The following is a 25,993-nucleotide window of genomic DNA, read 5'->3' as shown; positions in this document are numbered from 1 at the left end:
CTTTTTTATGTATCTAAAAAGCATAGTTTAACCAAAACTAGGCCTGTGCTCATGGTGAAGGTCAGATATTTTAAACCAGAGACTTCCATACCTTTCCCTAGACGAATCCCAAGCATCTGTCTCAAGATATTGCAAAATTTTCATTTTACTAATAAGAAAAGCTATTTCCCATGTCATGCTTCATGAGGAAGGTTGAACATTTCTTCCCTCCATTACAACCTGTAAAGATTCATCCTAAAAGAGTCATGTTTTAAGAATGTTCTAAGGAGAAATGAAACATCTGATAATAAGTAGCAGACAGAGCTGCAACAGCAGATAGTGTTGATTACTGGAATTTGAAAATAGAACAAGTAATAGCAAAGTTTTAAATTAATTATACTGAAATAATTACATAGGCCTGAGTTAATTACATTAAGAGGTACTTTGAACATCTGAGCATATATAAAAATATACATGCTGACTAGTACTAAAGTTGAAGTCTTCCTTAGGAACAATATGAAAAGCACATTCCACTAACATTCTGAAAATATCCCTGTGAAAATGTGTTCTGCAGAGAGGAAATGAAGGTAAAAACCCAGGAAGAACTTAATCTGGCCACAAAAAGATATTTTGACAAATAAATTAACAAATGGAGGGCAAAGGAGAATCTCCATTCTTTATTAAATGTGGCAAGGAGTGGTAACGCATTGGAATAGGTTGGTTGCTCAGGGAGGCGGTGGAGTCATTATCCCCGTGGATATCCAAGTAACAAGGACATACGGCACTAAGGGACATGGTTAGTGGGCATGGTGGTGATGGGTTGATAGTTGGACAAGATGATCTTAGAGGTCTTTGCCAACCTTAATGAACCTATGATTAAAAAATTAACGGAAAAAAAAAATCACTCTTTTTCATGTTAACAATTCTGACAGTGCTTAAGATTTATACTAGAAAAACAAAACTATTAGTACAAATGTTCTTGTGGGATACTGATTTCAAGTGTTACAGTCTTGTTAAGACTTTTATATTTTGCTTACTTAACTAACAATTCAGGCCAAAAAAAAAATATAAATGCATTCAGTTTGTAGTTACTGCCTGTATCTCAATGACTTTTGAGACGTCACTTTTTAGAACAGTGTGTAAAAAACATTTATTCTCTTTCTGGTAAGTGTAATATCATCCCTCTGTCAGATGCAAATGAATCCTCTCCATCACTGGGACTTTACAATCGTTCTTCTCTTTTCCTACAGCTGTTCCTCTCTTTCATGTTTTCCTGGGAAATCCTTCCACATCTTCACTGTTCAAAGATTAACAGCTTTGAGTCAGCAAAATATCTGTCTGTAGAAAGCACCATTGATTCCATGATCTAACAAATACTTAATTGCCATGGAAGACAGTCCAACAGATGCATTATCCTAATTGGAAAATGGAGGGCGAACAAGTGCCTCTTCAACACATACTGATACACAGAATGCTTTGAAAACAGGTTAATTTTAGATGTCTTAGATGCCTAGAAAATCTAAAGAGCTGGTAGTCAAGCAGGAGAACGTTTTTTGGCTTTGTACCTAATGAGTTCTGAGCATGGAAAATTTTTGAAGTGTAATTAGCACGCAGATAACTTTGTGCCAACAGCCAGCAGTTGGCATAGAAAAAAAATGCTCCTTTTAAGAGATTGGTAAATGGATAGAGATGAGTTTAATGCTGCAGGGTATTAGAAAACTTATAAGAAAGAAGAAAGCAAAGTTCAAAGAAGAATCATTTGTATAATCTCCTGCAGTGTATATTATTAAAAGCTATTCATATACGGTGCATAGGACAGCTATTGAATTCTCTCACTTAATTTGCACTCAAATTACCACAGTATTATTGAGCTATTCATATCTATTGTAGTTTCCATGGAAATAAGTAGGATGCATTATTTTTGGAGCAACCTACATATTTAAAAATATTACAGGTTAAAATCTACTGTTCTCTCTTTTTGATCAGCCTTACTTAGAATGAAGAATGAACATCAGTGCAGTAACTTCTTCATTACTGGCATGTTAATTCCCTGGAATTTTAGAACATTTTGAAGGGTTAAAAATATATATATAAAAATTAAATAGCAAAACTACTAAAATCTTTGTATAACAATTCTGATTTCCGAGTTAAGGGAAAAAGAAGTAGTTGAAAACAAATACTGACACCATTGCATCTGCTGATGTCAGCAGTTCTGCCAAATTTAATAGCCATAAAATATGCAACACCAGAATGTTTATATGTGCAAGCTACCTATTATCAGTTTTAATGAGACTTGACTTTTATTTATACATTCAATGGATATTTTAAATAACTAAACTTTTGAGTCCCAAAAATCCAATAAAATTAATCAATTTCAGATAAGATTATGAAAACAAACTCCTTAGACACTGAAAGGCAGGTAAACCAGTGCCCTCCAAAAATCATAGCAAGAGTTAGCTTGTGCTAAAACACAGTATCAGGATTACCATACCTTTCTAGAAATAGACATGCCTCAGAAGTTGCCAAATCTTTGTCAAAGCTACATCAAATGAAGAAATGGTTTAAAAATCCAACAAAATGATTATTTTAGATTAGTAATATGACCAGCTGAAAAAAGTTGAGAAATAAACTTTTGAATTCAACATTTTTTGCTTCCTTGAGGCATGGACCTGATGGAAGCCAGAACACTCAAGCACTAACTATAACAATGTAATCACCCTTTTAAAAAATTGGAAGGTTAGGATCATTACTAGTGCTTGTGGTGATAGGAAACAGAGCAGTATAAAATTTTTGTGGTCAGTTGAGAAGGATCTGAGTTGCTTTGCAATAATCCACTCCCAAACCCCAGCATAGGACTGGGGAATGAGAATAGAGTGCAAGCACCAGGTAGATGCACGTAGCAGTACTATTTCATGGAAGGGCATCACTGTGCCAATCACCAGATTCTGAGGAGCCCAAAGCAGCTGGAATTAAAAGGTTGTAGGTATGGATGGATAGCCAACAGTGCTGTCAACCCCTGGGTTGTAACTTTTAGTTTCTCCCCACAGGCTCACAGCCCAAAATTTTATGCGGACTTTAAAGTATAAAAAGGCTCAGATTATTTCTGTTGTGAATGAAAAATCTCTTAGTAAATTTAGCATCATTTCAAAAAAGGCAGCATGGTCAAGGCTCAGTTAATATTTACAGTTCTCTTAAAATGATTCCTACTAGAATGTAATGAATAGGAAGAGTATTTTCTCCTTTTTGTGTCCAAAAACATCAGATAATTTTAATATTTGAGCCAAAGTAGCATTTTATTCACCAAATTATGGCAATTAAAGTATCTTTTGTGAAATTTCAGTGTGGTCCCTTCTCATTGTAAAGTATGTATTTCACATCCACCTCTTGAGTCTTCAAAAGAATCAGGCCACATAGTGACAGCAGTTGAGGCATGGACTGACATTACCTCTAATCTCTTAAAAAATCCAGCTTCTCTACATAGAAGGCCAAACTTGCTATGTCTATAAAGATAAAACTGGGTCCAATCAAGGTAAATACAATGTGCTGTGAATGACTGATTTTAAAATGGGAAGAGTACCTTCCTAAGATAAGAAAGAAGGCACACAGAAATTTTTTTATTCACTTAATCTAGTCCCATATGTCTTTTTATAAGTAAACTTCTCAGAAAGCAATTATTTGATCCATAAAATAATTGATAATTGCTTTCTTAGTTGCAATAAGTCTTCAGACAGGCTGGAAACGTGGCAAGGAAGACATATTTCTCCAACTGCCACATTTGTCAAAGTCCTATATTTAGTATGAGGTACTGTTCATCTCAATCTTAAAATAAAACACACAAATTCTTCTGTTGCTTTTGATAGAATGATCTTGACTTCTTTGAAATTCATCTTATAAAATAGTTTAAAAATTCAAAATTTATTCTCAATCCTTTTTTTTTTTTATTTAAATATATATTATTTAAAAACTCACTGGAGACTTTAGGACCTTGTGACACATTTTGAAAAGTACATTTTTATTTTAGAATACACTGCTACTCCCTGTAGAACTCTTGAAAGATGACGTCAGCAAAAAAAAAAAAAAAAAAAAAGTCATTATACTTGAAGATTTCCACAGGGAGAAGCAAAGCATTCCAAAAAAGCATTCTACAAAGCCTAGACATTTTTATTTTTTTTTTTTTCTTCTGTTTGGGTAAACAGTTAAGAATAGGAAGAAAAACTATTCTAAAAATGAAAATAATCAAGGGAAGTTAAGTGCCAAAATACTGTTGAAATGGAGTCAACCATATCTAAGTTGTCCCATTAACCGTTGCTGAATTGCATTCAGTTTAAGTCTAACTGTGCAAGCCCTCAAGGGAGCAGAACCCACTCAAATCCTGAAGAGCTCTATGAATAAAGAATTTCAATGGGAGAACCTACCATCAATATTTAATTCATTTTGTTGAAGGTTGAATTATAATTTGAATTATACAGCTATGCACCTGGATTTTGCCATCTAACATCATGTTGCACAGCTGTCTGCTATTTACATGATACCTAAACTTTGATAATTTATAAAAAAGAGAGGTCTTAAAGAGAAGAATAATAGACCAGGGAAGCCAGGTAATTGGCAACTTGATTTAAATGTCCCTTTACACACAGACCATGTGATGTCAAACCAATTCTCTACTTAGTTTTTCCTTTCCCTTTTCTGTTAGAAGTTACATATACAGCACAAACTGCTGGACAAACATTTTAAAGACTACGTTACGTTGATATCCATGCAAGAAAGGTCTTGCATGGATCAAGAAGCAGCACAAAAAACAGGAAGCAAGACAGACTATTTTTTCTCCCCCAGTTTTCTATTTTTTATTTTTGTTTTCCCTTTCAATATAGCTCTGTTAAGGCCTGATGCACTTGTCTCAATATCAAATACATACAGATGTACTGAAGAGGAAAGCAGAGAAATGAAACAGACTCCTTGTACCAAAAGTTTTAAATATCATGTATGCTTTAAACAAATGGGTAAAACACTCAGTTCAGCATTATTTAGGCATGTAGATCAAGGGATAAAAGAGATAAAAGAGGAAATATTCAAATAAAATAAGAAATCATTCTTCTGTAAATCAGTTTAAAATAAGTATTACCACCATTCCTAATTATCATAACCCGTTTCTAGCTGAACTGCAAATTAATCAAAGTATCCAAACCTGCTACCGTCCACATAAAGTTAATTGTTGACTAGCAATAAATAAATAAATAAAAATCCATTTTAATAGGACATTAAAAAAAATAACAAAAAATATCAGCTTTCCTCACAAATTATGTTCCCACCTGAAACACTAAAGTTGGCTGCAAGACAGAAAAAGCAATAGAAAAAGAATTATGTCAAGAGCTCTTTTCAAACTCGCTGTCAGTTCACTTCTGTAAGAGCTTTATAGCAGTACTGAAGTGTTTCTGGTTCCAAAAGGTGACATCCACATACAATACTTAGAAGTAGATTAACTAAGGTTTAATGTATCCTCTGATTGCCACTAGTATATATATATATATAGTTATTATTGCCACTAGTTATTATTATATATATATGAACAGTATTCTTAATGATTTAATGAATACAGAAACCATGATCCTGAACAGGCTCTACATGAAATTTGGTAAAAAGTAACAAGCTAATATAACCAGACTATTCTCTTTTCCTCTCTGTGGATAAAGGGTTTCTATTCTCAATCCTGATGATCTTGTCTTAGAGCTTGAGGGAGCTGAGCAAGAGTGCAGGCTCTCTTTTAGTCGAAATACCTTTAATTCCTGAATATTTTTGAGCATAAATTCAGTCAGATTTTGTAACTTTTAACAGAAATTAATGGATACTTATAATGGTCATTTTAATTTACCTTTTTCAGTAGGAATTAAAAATAAAATAAAATAAAATAAACTGTGCAATATAGGTAAGTAGCATACACTAAAAAGCTTACCCCACAAGTAACTGCAGTAGTTTCTAAATCTCCTTTATGTTGTTTTAATTCTTATGACAGGCATTTACTTGAAACAGAATTGTAGCCATGTTTTATTATATGAAATTCTTAGTTTTCATTTTTGAAAATTTAGCATTTTGTTCTCACTTGTGCTTTGAAAGACTTTGAAAAAGAAGTTTCCAAGTGAGCACATAGCTAATAAATAAACTGCAGCAATTGAATGTATATCTCTTCTCTACTAAAATTACTGGTGTGGCATTGACAAGTTCCAACAAAGCATTTTTTGTCAGTTTTGAACAACTGTCCCATTGAAGACTTTATTGTAGGCCCTGAAGGTCTGAAGTTATTGCTTAAAATGAGTCTAGCCTTCAAATCTGGTTGAGAGCTTATGTGCCTATCAGTACTACCTCAGTGTTACAATCTGCTTTTAAACTCTCATGAGTTTGTAAAATCTAGTGGTCAATTTTCTTACATGTGATTTTGACACAGAATGTAATCTGATCATCAAAAGGTGAAATTTAAAACGTTTGGAAAAGTATCAGATTTCTTCATTATTTTTTCTAATTATTAGATGTAACAGAAGCTTGCAGAGAAGTTTACATTGATATTTTGTTATAATGATGAGCACGTCTTCTTACAAGAAAAGAGATTCCAGAAAAATACAAATATTTCAGCTGTTCCCTTAAACATTTTTAAAGTGCTTCTTATTAACACTATAGATCTTCACAAGAAAACTTTAATCGTTTACTTCTGAACAATATTAAAAAAGAAAGAGTAAAAACATAATAGCAGGATCAGTATCCAACCTACCATGAAATGAGGCTTTAGACAGAATTTTAGTTCAGGTAAAAACATCCTGTTTTCAAATAAAGATGAAGAGAAAAATTTAATGGTACAGTTCTAAAGAAAAGTCTCTGGCTTATATAATGATACAACCATTTAATATTATTCATTAAAAATAGGCTAATATTTACTTAAGTTCAGCTCCCTGTGTTCAACTGGCAACTACAAAATTCTTCACTTGACTGAAGACATTTTCTCTATACAATTTAATATGCAATCCTTACAGCATCTGTTCTGATTGCATTTCTTAAATGGGTCACTATACAATATCTACACAGTACTGCCACAGGCTACCACACAGGAAACTTCCAACATAATTTAATCAATCAAAGTGAAAACATGAGCAAGCTCCAGGCCCCACTAATCTGGTTTACATTTTCACCAGGAAAAGAGAACAGCTTTGTACACATCTCAGATTTAGGCTTTGAAAACTTCTGTAAAAGCCAGTATGAACGGATTTAGACAGCTTATCCAGCTGGCCTATTTATTTCATTTAGAAACATCATATATACAGCAAAATCAAACACCATACACACAGACACAGTAAAAATAAAAAAAAAAATAAAAAAATAAAAAGCTAATAAAGTTTTCTTGCATTCAGCTAATTGAGAAGTAAATTACTTAACACTGAATGCACAAAACAATTCCTTTCTATTTCTTAATCTACTTGTTACTCAGTGCATCCAATTGCAGAATCACTCTTTCAGCTTCATAGGTAACTACTGCTTTCCTTGCCATTTGCATTATACATTAATTCCAATTTTCTGGAAAGCAAGGATTATCCCCTGTATAATTTTCAAATACAAGTTTGTATAGAAATCTAAAAAGATTTAAAATGTCATATTTTGGTGGCTACAAGAACAAAAGCATCCCTACAAATTTAATTACAATTAACACACCTATAGCATATAATGGTAGATCTTAAAGTCATCTGTTTCAATCATACTATCACAGAACAGCTGAGGTTGGAAGGGTCCTTACCTGGTCCTGCCTCTGCCCCAGAAGGGACACCAGAGCAGGGTGCCCAGGCCTACATCCAGATGGCTTCTGAAGAACTCTAAGGAGGAGATCCCACAGTATCCAGGCAGCCTGTGCCAGTGCTCCATCACCAACACAGCACAGAAGCGCTGCCTAATGTTCAGGGGAAACCTCCTGTGTTCCAGTTTGAGTCCACTGACTCTGGTCCTGGGCAACGCTGAAAAGAGCCTGCCTCTGTGCTCTCTGCATCCTCTCTTCAGATGTTTCTACTTACTGATAAGATTCCCCTAAGCCTCCTCTTCACCTGGCTGAACAGTCCCAGCTCTCTCAGCCTCTCCATTCCCTCTATCTTCCGCATGGCTCTTTGCTCAATTTTCTCCATTATGTCTATATCTCCTTTGTTCTGGGCGTCCCAGAAATGGCACCGTATTCCGGGTGTGGCCTCCTCAGTGCTAAGTAGAAATTTTCAGTCACTATCAGTCCTCAAAAAACTGCCATTAATTCCTTCCAACACAGAATAGCTCTGCTTTCACAGAACTCTGGGAAAAATAAATCTGTATGATGTTTCAGCAAAGTAAATGTTTAGGAATGAACTCTAGGAATGAAGTCTTCATCTTCAAGATTTTAAAGTGTTTTTCATAGTAGGCTGAGATGTTATTTACAAGAGCTAAGAATAAATCTGTTAGCTGCGTCATTCCTGAGATAATTGGATTTGGAAGCAATTTAACAGTGTTTAAAAGCATAATCACTCTGAACAATACATATGAATCCTTAGCACAGAAAGGCATTGCAAGGTGTAGTTTCTGAGCATAAAAATATGATGAAGACTAAATGAAGTTCCTTTGGCTTTGCAGCCATTTCTAAAGTGAGCAAGAGCAGTAGCAGACCACACAGACATGGCGGGCAAGGAAAATTCTACTCAATTGCTACAAACTACAAATGTATTTAAAAGCAATCTTAAAACAATGAAGGAGCAGCACAGCTCTGGCACTGCAGTTTAAAATTTCAGATTTTAGTGCCATCACAAACAGACATTGCCCAGAATTGCAAATGCTCCAACCCTGCAAATGTTCAAGGACAGTTTACATGGGACTTTGAGGCAACCTGATCTAGTGACTGATTGGAAGGCGTCCTTGCCTGTGCCAGAACTGTTTGAACTAGATGATCTTTAAGATCCCTTCCAACCCAAAACTTTATATGAGTTTATAACATAATTTAGATATTCATCCAAACTCCCATACTGATTTATACTCTTTGTGGTGCTATTGTCTTATTTTTCCTCTCTGTTTCTGTATTGATTTTATATAATTTTTCTGTTAATAATTAATTGCAATCTGAAACACAGAAATTTACAAGAAGTTACTAGTGCATGGCTATATAGTGTTGCAGAAGGCAGCCTGTGATACTAGCAATCTAAGATAATAGTTACTGAGTCCAGAACTGAAATTCTAGCACGCATGTATTCTACTTTTTAAACCTGCAATGCTTATTTTTAACACAGCTATTTGCTTTCCTGTTCATAATGCATTTTGATAATGGAAATTCTGTACAAACTTCTGTACATTTCCATTCTGAAGTCACAGTGACATGAGTTGCCTGACATAATAGTCATTGCGTGAATTCAATCAGTGCAAGTGATTGCAGTTATCAAGTAGTGAGGACCGTTTCTCCTCAATGATGCTGTTGCTTGGTGATAGTGATTAGATCTTGAAACACCTCTTACAAGGGATTTGACTTTAATAACTTACAATTTGCAACTTTAGTGAAATTAATATCTACTCTGCATATTTTACTGTATTTTAGTAAACCCTAATAAATATAGGTGGATATTTAATAAACATCCCTAAAATATTACTATGGTCCCCAGGCATGTCTCCATAAATTCCCTGAACTAGAAAGGATGAGATTTGAATTCTGCAAAGTAGATGAAACTAATTCAACAAACACCCAATTTCTGGTCCCCTGAAGAACTAGAAGTCTCCTACAGTGCTGTCTGGCCTCTGAATGTCAACATTTTTATTCAGATCAGGAACATGCTTTCAAAAGAAGTCATCTAACAGCCCCTAGATACCACATTCTGGTTTAAATTACGGAATGGAAGGACAATGCACAAATTGGATACTTTGAGATGGAGCTAAGTAATTAGATATGTTCCAGAAGATCAGTTAAAGAATTCCAACTATTAACAGGTATTCAGTTGATCAAACTTGCCAACGTGATGCCCATCTACAAGAAACATAAGAAAAAAGATCAAGCAAACTACAGGCCCATCAGCCTGACCTCAGTGCCAGGACAGGTTATGGAGCAGACTGTCTTGATGGAGATCACATAACATGTGTTATCATGTTGTGTTATCACAGCATCAGGCCCATCCAGCAGGGGCTCATGAAAAGCAGGTCTAGCTTGACCAACCTGATCTCCTTCTGCAATCAGGTGCTCCATATAGTGGATGAGGAAAAGGCAGTTAACATAGTCTACCTAGACTTTAGCAAAGTCTTTGATGCTGTCTCCTGCAACACTCTCCAGGAAAAGCTTGCAGCTCATGGATTGACAGATACATTTTTTGGTTAAAAACTGACTGGACGGCAGTAAATGGTAGCAAACGGAGTTAAATCCAGCTGGTGACCAGTCACAAGTGGTGCTCCCTAGAGGTCAATATTGAGGCTGACTGTTTAATGTCTTCATTGATGATCTGGATGAGGGAACTGAGAGCACCTTCAGTAAGTCTGCAGGTGGAACCAAGTTGGGAGAAAGTATTGATCTGCCTGGTGGTAGAAAGGCCCTACAGAGGGATCTAGACAGGCTGGATTTCTGAGCTGAGATCAACTGTATGAGCTTCAACAAGATCAAGTGTGGAGTCCTGCACTTTGGCCACAGCATCCCTGTGCAACACCACAGAGCTGCTAGAAAGCTGAACATTATTTTAAGATGGTGAGAATTTTAATTAAAAAGTATTGTGAACATATCCCCCAATGAACAATGTAGTTCTCCTTACTGCAGTATTGAAGGGTAAATGATTGCTGACTTAATAGCTCAATAAAAGGCTAATGACTAGCCTGATAAGAAGTTATATAGAAATAGGCACAACAAATAGATTTAATTGCATGCTTTGTTTCTTGGTAAGGTCAAGTGTCCAACAAAGCTGTTCTGAAGGAAAAAGACAATGCTAGACAGATAGACTTATAGCACATTCAAATTAAATTCACAGAGAGAATGAATACTGTGAAGGTAAAGCCACACGATTTATAAAATACATTACTTATATTAAATGTTAACACCATGAAGCTGCCAAAGTATACACAGAGGAATCTGTTACATAGACGTGTGTAAAAATCTATGTTTTCCAAGCAAGCTGAACACAAGAAATATTGAATAGTATAAAGTCAAAGTGCCAGCTTAGTGCCTTTGGAGAACTGCCTGATAAAAGGCTCTGCCTAGGCTAGTTAACACAGCTTTATCACATCTCACCACTGAATTCAAACATGCAGTTTAATTTATTAACATCCACAGATGAGCTATCACAGAGCTCTCCTGAAACTACAAGCCTAAAGAGCCATACCCCTAAACTATCAAACGATAAAAATGAATTTGAAAAAGATAGATAATAAATCCTCTGTGGTCATTTGCATTATAATGTAATGCAGGATGGTGATTTTAATCAGGCACTGGACAAAAGTGAAAGTCTTTCAGCATATGTACTCCAAAAATTAAAACCAGGAAGGATTAAGCTGGCATAAAATATGACATCCTTCATAATTAAAGCCTGATATACATGAGCCTTGAAAAATGAGAGCAAAATGAGCACACACCATTTTATCATTACAACATTTGGCAAAAACACTCATATAAAGCAGAGGCACATGAAAACTCAAGCGTGAGTTCTGATAAAAAAATCTGAATAACAAGTGTTTGAAACTTCAAAGGCTTTGCTATTGCCTATGACACTGACTTTTCATGTTAAAAAAGAATTTGTTAAAAGTAACTGTCTTCAGTTTTTATTTATGAAAGAGAGAAAGATGTTCACATTATGTATCAAATGTTCAAGAGCCAAAACATCCTTAGAAAACAAGAAGTTCATAAAAAGTTCACTCAAAAAGTTTTCCTCTCATTTCCATAACTGCTTTCTTAAGGTCCAAACCCAGTAGCTGGAAAGCTATGCAAGCTGAAGCTGTCTTTATCTCTGTTTATGTGGAATTCATATCACAAAAAAGACAAGTTCTGGAGGCCCATGAAATCCATGCAGTCTTCCATCAAACTTCCCACAGAAACAGGAAAGAGTCAGTGATTGTTATTTCTTGTAAGACAGCAGTTCTTACCACATCCCAAATTCCTGAGAAGTAATGAAATGTTTGCTGCACTGCAAGGATGCTTACTCCACAGTGATTACTCATCAAATAGGTGCTGGGAGATTACTTTCTCACCTATGTTGAGGATGTAACTCCTACCATCAACTTAGAGAAGCTTTAACATCTCCTATGTGTGAGGCAGTAACTTTTGTAGATAAGATTAAAATTGCAGCCATCCTTTTTTCCTTCCCCCCCACCCTCCATTTCAAGCATTGTGGTCAGTAAACAACTTTGGATTTAGAAGATAAATAAACAACCCTCAAAGATTCGTATCTAAAGTAAAAGACATAGAGTTCCAAATAAATAACTTACCCTGTAGAAACAGAAAGAAAACCTATTTAGGTAACACATGTCTGTCTGGGAGATCTGACATTACTGAACATGTGGGGCATCGTTGTAAAAGTCATTCTTACTTGAAAGTATAAGTAAGACAACAGCCTAATTTTTATGCCATAATGTAATGTAATTTTGTCCTATTCAGCTGTAAAACAGGGTGTGTATTTCATCATGCATGTGTTCTAGGACTTAAAAGTACAGTTTACTTTAGAACTTAAAGTTTGTACCAGCAAACACGAATTCTGAAGTAAATTATTGAGCAATGTAATAGTAATCCACAGTAATAGTGGATTTTTAGTACATTAAGACAAAAAGCTGCCTGGACTGCCAGAAATATTTGATCCTGCCTTTGGCCATCAGGATAGATAAAGACATTTCACACCTTCTCTCCTGATCAATTTTTCTGTAATCCTACATCTTTATTGTTTTTACCTGAAAATTACAAATGCGTGTAATAAAAATGTTAAGCTGAATTTTGCATTTCTGCCCTGAGTAGACAGCTGCATGTACTCAGCACCTACAGAACATATACCTAGAAACTTGACTGAACGTATGCCTTTTTATTTTATTGTGAGACAGAAAATCCTCAGCTTTGGTGGTGTTTGTGTACTTTTATTTTTCGTAGAATATGTGTTTCTCAAATGATACCCAGATACACGAGCATTCCTTGAAGTTTTGTTTCCCAGAAAGCAAATTATTAGCTGACTCTTACTAAGAGTAAGTTATAATTCTGCTGGTCTCCACTGGAAATATTCTCCAAAATTTTGAGTAGGGAAACAGACTCTATTTTGATATCTCATTTTGTTTCTCATATACTTTTGTTAGTATTAGAAGCTTCCATTAGCATTAGCACCACAAGGTGCATTGTCAGTGCATCTTGGTATCCTACAATGCCAGAGCCCAACTTCTTTAGTTTAATAGATTTAATAAATTATATACTACACAGGAAGAGATAAAAGCTTTCTTTCCTTCTCTGTAAGAGATTTAAGAATCTAAAGGACTAAAAGTCTACTGTTCAAACATTTTTGGCAATACACATTCCTTAAGCATAGCAGAACGATTCTCAGTTGTAAACACGACACTGTATTGCAACAGTCTTATGTTCAGATCTTCTAATCAAACTGAAACAGGCATTAAGGCATCAAGAAATTCACATTAATTGTTTCAGTTCAATATATATATTTAATCAACATGCCCTCTCTTTCAAAATGAAGTGTTGTTTTAGCATTACTACAATAAGAAATCATTGTCAGTTCATCTAATTAACTATATGCCTACTACTGAATTCAGACTTCTCCTAAGGCTACATCTGCAAAATGGATAACTCACCATTTTTATGGGCAGCATTGTAAGTTACCATTTGCCAAATAACAGTTTAATAATGTCATCAGCTTGTTGTTGTTGTTTTCAGTGAGGAATCAGTCTCTCAACTGACAGCTGTTTATTCATGTATTCTTTGTGATGTAGCATATTGGAAAACACACCATTAGTGTTATGGGTGTTATAGGAAAACAGACAAAAAAGCCTACTTTCTACTCTAATTGAAAAAGACTTAATAGACTGTCAGTGTAGTGGCAATTTAATATAGTGTTTGAAATTTACTGACCCCTTTCAGACAGTTTGGCATTTCACTGTGACCTGGCCAAAATACTTCAAATTGTATTTTTAAATATTATCTTTGGAAGGAAAAAAAAAATAATCTCAAGTATGTTATAGCTCAAAGATCACTTCTTGTTTCTAAGTGTTTTGAAACCTCAAATTGTTGTGTTCTATTTAGGATCAGAAAATTAGCTGAATAATTTTTTTAAAAAAAAGAAAAGTGCAAACAATGCAAATATTTTTGCAAGTTCTGCACGTAATGCCTAAATGGTATAGGACCTTGCAAGCTAATTAAATAAGGTATTCTATTACACAGCAGTCCTGCTATCTTTCATATTAACAAACATTTAAAGTACCAGGGGGAGAACCTGATAGCCAGCATGACATGTAAAGAACTATGTCACCATACACCCTTAGTTAGATGCGTTCCTTCCTCCCCTTAACCTTGTCATATTTTTCCTGCTGGCAATTGAAATTCAGTTTTATACAACTTGCACACTGTCTCACCAGTTCACTTAAGGTATCAGATATTCTCCTTTCCTGTGATAATCAACCTCAAAAAAAAAAAAAAAACCAAAACCAAACTGCATAACTTCTAAACATCATCAGAACAAACAAAAAGATTACACAAAGAAGGAGAGAAAAGGCTCTTTTGGCTGAGAGATTCATTTGCCCCTTCCAAGTGGCAACCAAACGGGCAGAACAGGGTCATTGCTTGAACAACTCAGAGGCTTAACCTTCTTCTGCAAAAGGAGAATTCACCACCATGTAAGCTGTTTACTAAATCCATCTTGCTATTTGGCCTCCTCTCTCCCCAGTGACATTGATTGAAGGGACACAATTGTGTAAATCTACAGGAATGGACTGAAAGCAATGGCTTTGAAATAAACAAAACTAATGAAGAACTTCATAACATACACATTTCAGTTACCAGCAGGTGGATGCTGCCAGCACACAACACCACAGAGGAACACTATGGATTTATTTTTCTCCAATACCTACAGTATTACTGCATGTGATACTTTTTATAATGTTACACCTCAGAATGCAACCAAATAACCTCAGATGCACATAAATCGACATGGAAAAGGAAACAGAGAAAGAATAGAAAGAATGAATCATTAGAGACGTAGAATTCACTTGCTGAGGATCAGAATATAAGTCAATAGTCAGGATGATAAGTGACATCTGGGTATCATTTCATTAAAACTAGGCATGCTGTCAAAACTCAAGGCCTGTGATGATCTGAGGAAACACCTACCATACTGTAACCAGCAATCAATAAAGCAAAAGCCAATTCTATCACTGGATATATACATTTTTTCTATTTCTTTAGAAGTGCAACCAACAAAATGAAAAAAATATTACTGCATCTGATGCACAAAGAGATATTTATCTGTATTGCAGGCTCCACATATGCAGTGACTCAGTGATTTCATCTGAATCATTGTTTCTGCTCTATTTCCTAAAACCATTCGAAAATTTGGAAATCTATTGGTACAGATTACTAGACACATTTATGTGAGAGCACACAAGTAACAGGCTTGGGATCTAACCCAAGAAGTCCTCTTCTAGTGCAGTTGCGAACACCACTACCTTCACTGTTTTTTTCCCCCTTATACAGTAGGGGAAATAGCTAGAGTACAACACATCGTTTATGCCCAGACAGCAAGTACACGTCTGGCAGCAGCAGCCAGGCAGTACAAATTAGTGAACCCCCAAGATACTATTTCATGTAGATATTAAGAGACTGGAGATACATTCTGCTCTTTTTACTGTTAACTGTGTAAATGAGCAATTCAGTAAGAGGGTTGGGTCATTTGACTTTATATCAAGATATACCAGAGATATAAAGCTTTTAATTACTGCTTAGTATTTCCAGTACAGCTGTTTCCATTCTTTACATGCAATCATGAAATCTCAATCAATGTTTCAGTTCCAGGTTTAGAATTCTCCTGATCTGCACAGATATTAGGATCCTTATTCACTGCAATTATTCCCAGAGGTATTGAAGGGTTTATAGGAACGGCGAGGAGAGTAAATGAGTTACCATGATGACGCGCTCTTCTGCTCGTTCCCACTTTGGGCAACGACAAATGAGTTTACAGGGAAAAAATAAATAATAATTAAAAAAAAGCACACCATGCTGTGACAAATCAGACCCACATAAATGTTTATAACTACATCTTTAAAACTCTAAAAAATCCTAACTGTTACTTCTGGCTTACAAATGCAAGTAAAATAATTTAAGAATAGGATAAAGATTTGTTGTTATAAAACCAAATGACTAAAGCAATATTCATAAAAATTCACTCTGACGGAAAGGTAACTGAAAATGGAGAGAGCAAGACAATATATCAGTAAAATTGGTCTTTCTTCATGTCCTTGACATAGCAAACCCTTTCTTACTGACAGTATGGAACAAAGAAATCACCTTGCAATCTATGTCTTAAGATGTTTAAAACCTTTAATTTTGTATAACAATTTCTAAGTGTCACCACTTAGTCATTTTGTGGCACAATGCTATAATGTGCACTAGAGTGCCAAACACCTCAGGGTGCTCCACAAAGCTTCTGGGCTTACATTTAACTTGGTGAAAATATCTAGCCTACAAATGTATTTTCTCTTACAATAAAGTCCAAACATTAAAGTATGAAGTGTTCTTAAGAGAGCAAGTTGTTTATAGCTAAAAATTCCCTGTTACCATGCCCTTCACCTGTATTTTGTTTCTCCAGAGTACACACAAGCATCTGTGGCTTTTGCACCACTGTCTGTGTCACTGCGGCATAACTTATACAACAGACAATCATGACTATAAACTGTATCCCTAAAAAAATAAAAATGTGTTTTATAGGTGAAAAAGAATACAAAAAAAAAGCAATGCTATATTTATTTCAGACCCCTGACAGAAAGCTAGATCCTTTTAATACCACATTAAGTCTCCGCTAGGCTGCCAGAAATACAACACGGCATGAGTTCAGATATACAGCTTTCTTCTGTGTTTGAGTTTATTCTTAAGGATGAATAAATTCAATATTTTTTTTCCCACCCAACAACATATTTTAAACTGCTTCCAATTTTTAGTTGTCTATAGACCTCTCACATTCATAGCAGCAAGAACAGAGGCAATCTCCACTGCTGTCACATGCACGAAGGCAATAACGCAGAACTGATTTCCCTCTCAGTGTGAATGGAAAACGAAAATAAAATAAATCCATGATCTACACGATGCTACAATACAAGTCTCCTGTAATACAAATGCAAAATAATAATGAAGAACATCACAAAATAAGTAGATTCCAGGCTTTTCACAGCCCTCCAGACAAAAATATTTATACACATTGCATACATTTCCACTTCTCTCCCAGACTGCATCTTATGTACTCAGTGAGAAACCTGGGCCAAATATTGCCTAGTCAGCAAAGCAATAGGAAGCAAAGACCTCACCACATAAAACTTGATTCTGAAGTGACAAATGCTATCACAAAATTAACACCTGTTGTCAACCTTTTGTCTGTTTACTTCAGACACAGAGAAACGTTATAGCTCAAGCCAAACATTATGGAGATATAATAACCAAACTTGTCTATTAACCATCTCTAGCTGTGCCGCCATGCTGTGCCCCCAGCACAGAAAGTTTTTATGTCTGGAATCCTCGCTGCCTAGAATAGGCACAGGGCTTTATTTAACGTGCAAGCCAATAAATAAGAGAATCCTACTTGGTTCAGACTGTATTGACTACCACTACCAGAAAAAAAGATTTGGCTCCTGGCCCAGCACACAACCTTGTGCCAATATTTTCTCTCTCATCTCAAATAGGAGTAATGGCCTCTGCTAATAGCAGACAATATATGACCAGTGCTCATTTGACAAGAAAGGTTCTGTACACAATCCATTCTGGTGGTCTGCATGCTTTCAAGAAGGAGAGGGCGAGCAGAATTTGGGAAGAAAGATAGCAGAGCAAGCTAGCAAGAATGCACTTATCTGTGAAATAGTGAAGCAATCAGGCATTGTGGTATTTTTAGATACTTTCTTTTTCAAGTGTCAAAAGATTCTGAATAAATCACAATGGCAAACAGGATGGCCAAGATGGGATAGATTACAGCTGAACACTGAGCAGATCAAATATTCAGTTTCAACCCAAAGCTTGAGTCCTAAGTGCATATCTGATACACTGTAAAAGCTTTCCATGACACAAGCTATCTACTTCTCTTATGGCTACATTAACTGCTAGATCCCATTGGCCTCTCTATATTTCATAAAGTCTAAAACCACCTGGAGTCAGTTCTCTGAACACAGTATACCTGAAAAATCACCCACATGTTTGGTTATCTATATTAATTCTTCTAGTACAATTAGAAGCTTCAAAGCACAGATTAATGAAAACAACATTTTGTGCAAAACCTATAAAGTTGACACTGGTGGGAAGCCAAGACGTTTTCGGCATTCACACCAAATGTAGCTCACAATATTAGAATTCTGCATCTAATCACTGTTTTGTGTGCTCACTGAATACAGAATCTAGAGATGGAGACAAAGACCAAAATTTTAAAGAGGCTTACACTGCATATAATTCTTCAGTTATTTCCTCCATCCTGCATGAATGTGAAATACGGTCTTACATACACTATATTTGCATTTACCTGCATTTGTGGTATAAAGATATCTGCTTTATTAGATCAAGAGTCCATTTAATTTATTCTTGTCCTTGCGTATTTCTAACTTGCACATAAACACAAGGTATTTCAAAGTTGTCTTTCTGACTGTGGCTCCTACAAGCAGAATGCATCTGTGTTACAAAGGAATCAGGCAATAAAAATGACAAGAAGGTGTCTCAAATCTAAGATGATGAGTGTTTAGGAACAACAGGTCATTAGTAGAAAAAGTAACACTGACTGCTGACAGACAGCATTCCATGAATGTCCTAGGCAAACCAGAGCTCTGACAAGAGCACTGATGGAAGACACTTGCAAAGTCACTGCTTCCCATTGTGACAGATGAATCCAAACTGGGATATGAAGGACTTTGTCCAACATACACCTTCCTTTTCCAATATCCCTCTGTAGGGCACACTCTCATTAATATGTATCTCAAGTGGAATAAGAAGCTGTTTCTTCATTCCTCATTTTTTCTGTCACTGTTTTCCAGTGTATATTTTGAAAACTTTCATCATTTTTCTTGACATTTGTTTTCTTAAGTTTTTATTTAAGTCTTTTCTTATGTAGCTTTTTGTCCTCTGTAACTGCTACCACTATCTCCTAAGAACAACCCAAGCAACAAGAGCAAGCTGTTTGTTAAAACCAAAAGTGATCACTACTGTATAACATTTTCCATAAGGTACAACAGAGAATACCAAACTCCAGGATAACTTCAAGTTGTACACACACTTTTCAATACAACTAGTTGTTCTACCTGTTGTTACTTCCACATTATGCAGCACTTGTGACTGCCCTGTCTCACCATAGAGAAAACTTTGAGACTCATAATAAACAATTTCATAACTTTTGTAAAGATTTCTGCTGTCTGAATAACGAAATAGTTACTGGTCAATACAATCCCCATTCTGAATTTGATACCCTACAGGAAAGCAAGGAGTAACTCTGATAGTGCCTTATGAATATTGCCATTCCCAGCAGCTTAAATTTATCCTAGATATTCAACACACAAGACACCTCATGGTTAAACTTATTCTTGCTCACTGAATTGTTTCTAATAATTTCCCCTCTGCTTTCCTGGTTTTGCCAAGACACTTTATTGCCTTTACCCGATAACATATGAATTTTGGCTGCCACTAGCACAAACACAACTGTCTCACAGATAAGACATGGATGAGACTTTCACTGGGTCGAGGGATGAAACAGTTCACCTTTACAGTGGCTGAATATTTCAGACAGGAAACATTTTGTTACTCAACAACTCCCAGCAGTGCTCCAACCAACACTAGCTTGAATACAAAAGATGCCCTCTGAGCTGCAATACAGTAAATGAAAGGGGAAGAGCAGCCAAAAGGCATCATTACTCATTTAAAGGTACAAAAGGTTTCCTTTTTGTTTTGTTTTGTTAATAATTTTCATAGTTCAAGCTGCTTGTGTATTACTTTGGCTTCACTTTGCTTGGAAAAATGAAGCAGATAAACAATTACACTTCCATTGGTTATGTTTTCTGATTTTCATGCAGCAAAACCCTCTACAGCACACACAATATTTAAAATATTACTTCTTTTTTAAATGGTAGTTTATATTTGAAGAAAAACAGTGAGAGCAAATCTATTGAAAACTTCCTCACTGAGTAACCAACAAACACGTTCTCAAATGCTGATGACCCTGGAAATGGATTGCAAGCCTGTAGAGGAAAACTGGAGAAAAGAAAGGTGGACTGGGAATTTTAGACCAAAAAGAATCACAATTTTGAAAAGATGAACACTAATTTGCTCACTCATATAAGAAAGAAGCTCAGAGCAGTAAGGCTTCCTTAAGAAAATCAAGTCAGTGGTGAGACGTATATGTTGAGTGGTGACCTCCTCAAAGAGAAAAATTTGCTTTTAGCATTATCATTTTTATCTTTACTTTTTCTATTTCTGGCACAAGAACAAATTTCTGAGAGGTGCTTTTCCTACAGTAACTCATGTTCCAATCACATTTTGCTTTTTACTTTCAAACAGTGCAAAAGTGTATCTTGGCTCTGACCACAAGTTTAAAATGAATCAAATCCATTGTTCAGTGCTAAAACTGACAAGGCATGCATATCAAGAGAACCAATACAGAACACAAACACTATATAGCTCAACTGAAAACATTTTATGTAAAAATACCATCATGATATATCACTTTATTTTTATGGCTTTGATTCAGATCATATTTCCCCAGTTTACATAAGACACTTTCCTGTCACTGCTATCTAAACCTGTAAGATGAAACATTAAGTTGCAAACACTTTATGCTTCAACACCTACAGTAATGACCCATAAAACAAATTACACCTCAATAGCAGCTGCACAAATCCCACTGTGTCTGAGTTATGACCTGAGTTGTGTTTAGCCCAGCCAGACCTGTTGGTATAGAACAGGTGTCAGCACTCGTCAGTGATGAAGAGCATGGGGTAGAAAAACAGTGACTTTCTGATACATAATGGAGAAGAGAAGTAAGGCTGACAGGGGTGTATGTGGAGGAAAATGCCTTAATTCCAGTTTTGGGGTTGTGATTTGAAAAGCTCTAAGAAGTATTACCACATCACACTAGTGGCTGAATCCTTTGCCGGATTCCTGTAGTGAAGACTTTCTGATTTATCTTCTGCCCAGATAGCTGAGCTGGTAGCCTAAAACTAATTGCACACTCAGAACAAAAGTTTTCTATCCATATGGCAAGAGATCCTATACCCTGTATGAAGGGTTATGAGCCCTAACATGCAAGCTAGGGCAGTAAGGAGAGTGAAAAGCTGAGCACAATCCAACAGAAAACGTGAGGCTGTGATTCTTCTGACAAGCAGAAAGACTACCCTGAAACATGAGAAAACAGGCAAAGGGTGAAACACTGCTGTGTCTCTCAAGCAACTTCACAACAACCCTGTTACTGTGCACTGCCATTACACATTTTATAAGAAATTTAGCAACACAGAAGGAAACATGAAACAGTTTTCCATCCTTCCTTAGAGAACAACTTTCCTTATTTCTGACTTGCTATTTTGCAAAGTTATTCATTATTCTTTCAATCTTTCTCTGCTTAACCACTTTATATCAAGCAGGGCATCAAAATGTTACATACACTGAATCCAAGCAGCTTCTTTTCTAAACATATGCTGAGAGTACAGCTTTTAACATCGTGGTAGGTATGGAAGGCAGCAAAGTTTGCTTTTTTCCTCCTCAAAACACAAGTTATTTTGCAACCCTTCTCAGGTGTATTCCACATCGCAATGCAGAAGAGCAAAAGGCAACAAATAGCCTCTAGCTTACTAGAGCATGCTGCTCTCCATCAGGTAGTTGTTACCTAAGCATCGAGAAGATACAAAGGAGACTAAAGCAGAAACGGGAACGTGGGACTGACCAAATTATCTCCCCGGAGTTAGGTGCGTGGTGCACCCGGAGGTCCATTCTCAGCCCTGGGTCTTTTCAGCGAAGGCAAAAGTACCAGGTCGGCCACAGCGGGCACCTTACTGACGATTTTTGCAAAGCTTTCAGCTCGTCTCAGCCTGAGCCCCCCGGCATTAAGCGTTTGCTTACCGTCCCCATAGCCACAAAACAGCACAGATGCATTTACCCCATGCAAGCAGGCAGCTCCCCCTGCAAGCCCCACGCCAAGTTGCGGGACTTGCCGCTTAAAGGTAAAAGGAAAAAAAAAACCCAAAATAACTACCAAAAAAAAAAAAAGAAGAAGAAGAAAAAAAAGCTCCTCGCCCCCACGTCGCTCCCATCCTACCGCCTGTGGAGCTGGCCTCCTCCAGCTGCGCCGAGATGCTCTCCACCCTCCTCACATTCATGCTGGGAGGCAGAAGGCACCCAGAGCCGCGGCGGGGAGCGCGGCAACACCGCCGCGCCGGGGCCGCGGATCCGGAACGAACGGGGCCGCGGCGGAGCGGAGAGGTGCGGGCCGGGCGCGGCGCGGTGGAGCGGAGCAAAGCTCCGCCTCGGAGCCAGCGGTACCTCCCCTGCCACCCGCGGCGGCGTGGGGCGGGCCACGGGGCTCGGAGCCGCCGCTTGAGCATATGCCCCATCAAGCCAGGCTCCCTACCCGCATCGTGCGGGGTTGTAAGGTTAGGCGTCCCCGTGCCTCGAGGAGGAAGCCGAGGAACGGACCCCCCGGGGGAGCTGGGTCTACCATGGGGAGTACCCTGAGAGAGCCCGGGAGGGCCGCCCAGCGGCTTCACACAGGTGGTTGTGCATCACCTGTTACCGCCCTGTCTCCGTTGCCGAGACTGGCGTGGTACCGAGCCCTCGCGATGGGGACGTTACACACCACGAAAAGCGTGGGCACGGGCTGAGGGCATCGCCACAGCCCACGGGGACTTTGGGAACAGCTCCCGGGGATCTCCAGCGCCAGTGCCAGCAACATCACGACCGTCGGTGCAGAGCTGAGTGCACATCATGCGTCAAACCCAATCCTTGCTTACAAAACACTCTGACCAAATTATAGTATATGGTGCTGTAGAATATGAAATCTAGGTAGGCACATGTGGAGTGGAGAAACAACACCTGATGGAAGTGATTTTCCTGGGCCCTTTGAAGGAAACTGAGGTAATCCCACTAAAACCAATGAGATCTTGCCCTGTGATATCAGGAAAGATTTGGCTATTGCACTTAAAACAAAACAGGAAATGGAGTTTTAAGAGACAGTCATAGCACCTCTAATTTTTAAAGGCTTTCCATAACATATCATTAGAAAATGCTTTCACTACAGTAGCTCTCCCATTTCATTTCTGTCTGGAGAGCCCCTTGGTCTTCTTTACTGTTGTTTTCTTTTGCATGAATAATAACTTGTTTCAGAAACCATAGTTTTTCCTTTTTTAATCCTTTTTGTATATATTCTCCAACTAGCACAGTAATCTTTCAAGTCAAATAAAGGTTATAGATTTCACTACCTAAAATCTTAAATATTATTCTTGGTGTCAGGTGACAGGATGAGGGAAAATGGCAGCAAGCTGCGTCAGGGGAGGTTTTGGTTGGATAAGAGGAAAAAACTTTAAAGAAAGGGTTTTTAGGCACTGAAATAGACTCCCCAGGGAGGTGGTTGAGACCCCATCCCTGGATGTGTTTAAAAACCATCCGGATGTGGTGCTCAGGGACATGATTTAGCAGAGAGTTGTTAGTTTCGGTAGCATGGTTAGGTTGCGGTTGGATCTGATGATCTTTAAAGTCTTTTCCAACCAAGCAATTCTATGATTATATATATTTTTTTGATACTTTGAAGACTCTTACTGACTGAAAGATAAAGGAATAACTTCTACACTGTACCACCAACAAACATGCTAGGAAAAGAAACCTATTCTCAACAGTTCCATGGGACAAACCTGTCTGTTTTCATTCCACAAAGGTGGAATGACTGAGAACAAGAATGGGCAGACAGAACTACAGTGTAGTTTAACTTGCAAAGAACAACTCAGCGTTGTGTTTCTTCTGCCAATACACTTTGTTTTTAATGAAAATACATTGTTACAGGCTTGGGGAAGATTGTGAAGAGTTGGCATTCTGTATCTGCCAGACACCATCAAAAGTTTTCCCTTCTATTAGGAGAATGCTCGGGTATTCAGAATATGGCTCTTCTTCATGAGAGAAATTCGGAGTAGTTAGGAAAGATACCAGGATATACTTTCATCATCAGGACTCAATCTAGCTAATTATTGAGAAGCTAAACATCCTATCACAAATTTAACACAATTTTGCAAGAGCCCTTGTCATTTGTGTGTAGTGTTTAGAGTGAAGTAGTTCTGATTTATGGCTGTCACTTCCTTTTGCTCACTTTGCTGTAACCAACATTTTATCAAAACTCTGTGAGTGATGAAGACAATCTAAATATACAGGAGCAGCTGATCATAACAGAGCGAGCTAAAGAATGGTGGTAACATATCAAAAACACATTTCCAGTTGCCATTTAAGATAGATATTTGTCTTGTGTCTTAGAAAGAATTACAAGTATGCAGCACAGAGCAGAATGTAATCTCTACAGTGTCTACCAAGTTTGTACAGCAAAGGTAGGGTGAGTAACCTTTATGATCAACTGTGTCTGAAGCAAGGGAAAGTGACCCAAATAAGCTGAACTGTGTCAATAAATCTACATGCTTCTCTCAAGCTCATCTCCTTCATTTTTCCATTCTCGTTATTACCACCCACTTGGTCTTCATCACCTGTTCTTCTTGATGGGTCTTACTTAAAATAATTCGATTGTTTTCCTTTGCCTGAGTTTTCCTTTTTTTTCCTCTCTTAGGATTTAAAGAATTTCCATGGAAAATGTCACTGACTTTCCTGAGCTTCTTTTTGAACTTCTCCAGTTCTTGGCTGTTGAATTTTCTCTCACATTCTAAATATCCATTTTCTTGTTTTACCACTACAATTGGAAACTAAATACTTGCATAATACTTACTTATGCAGTACTTTAAAATGTAAGCTTATTTGAAAATAACAGGGCAAAACATAATTTCATATAAATGAATACAATTTTCTGTCTTCATAAACTATAGCGACAATAGAACTGTGCAGATTTTTAATGACTGAGCATTTCTGTTGTGAGAAAGATTGGCAACAGTTGCCAAAGATTAACAATGCAAAAAATTTGATGCTATGTGTAAAACACAACATAGTTTAGAATGTGCTGTTGCTTCTTTCGTTGTTGTTGGGGTTTTTTCCCACATTTGCTTTAAAAGGCTTTTTTTTTTTGTTATTTACAAAACCTGATTCAGTTTCCTCCAATTAGCATGTCAAGTCCATGTATCTGCTCTATATAACATTCAGTAAAAATTGACGTCAACTCTGATTTCATCCTTTCTATATAATTACATTTCAACATATAATTACATTTCTGTGAATATAAAGTTGCATTCTAGTTTCTATTTTTCAAAATAAATAATTTCTTCCTTTCTTTCTCATTTATTTCAGATGCTTCTTTCAGAGCTCAATGCTAGTAAAGTGTTGCTCATAGATTTAATGGTACATATACAGTAAGATTTCTTCTAGTAATCTATGATAAGGTCAATCTTTTCTTCTCGACATCATTGATATAGCTTCCATCTTATTTCTTTAATTAGAAGCTGAATCAGCACATTTATATTGCACTCAAATGTAAACTAACTGAAAGGTCTTAAAAAGATTATGATTCAGTATGTCCAAATGAAGCCCTGATTTCCATGTGTTTGAAACACATAACATATAAATCTAATCATTAAATTATGAAGCTAGCCTAGGAGGCATTTTCTTCCAAAGGAAAATAATTAATAATAATAATCATAAAAAAACATTACATAAATAAAAATATTCCAT

General features: G+C 36.8%; 1 protein-coding gene across 2 annotated transcripts in view; it reads right to left on the bottom strand.

Annotated features, from left to right (window-relative positions):
• Positions 1 to 22,630, bottom strand: part of KCNIP4 (potassium voltage-gated channel interacting protein 4) — a 372,702-nt gene extending 350,072 nt beyond the window's left edge. For both annotated transcript variants that reach the window (XM_015862833.2, XM_015862835.2), the window contains exon 1: positions 22,443 to 22,630. In XM_015862833.2, coding sequence (XP_015718319.1) covers positions 22,443 to 22,503 — 61 coding nt within the window. In that variant the 5' untranslated portion in view covers positions 22,504 to 22,630. The remainder of the gene's footprint in view (positions 1 to 22,442) is intronic.
• Between the last annotated feature and the right edge of the window lie 3,363 nt (positions 22,631 to 25,993).

Source organism: Coturnix japonica, chromosome 4 (assembly GCF_001577835.2).
Source record: "Coturnix japonica isolate 7356 chromosome 4, Coturnix japonica 2.1, whole genome shotgun sequence".
Taxonomy (NCBI): domain Eukaryota; kingdom Metazoa; phylum Chordata; class Aves; order Galliformes; family Phasianidae; genus Coturnix; species Coturnix japonica.
The sequence above is the reverse complement of the archived record's forward strand: the minus strand, read 5'-3'. Positions and strand labels throughout refer to the sequence as shown.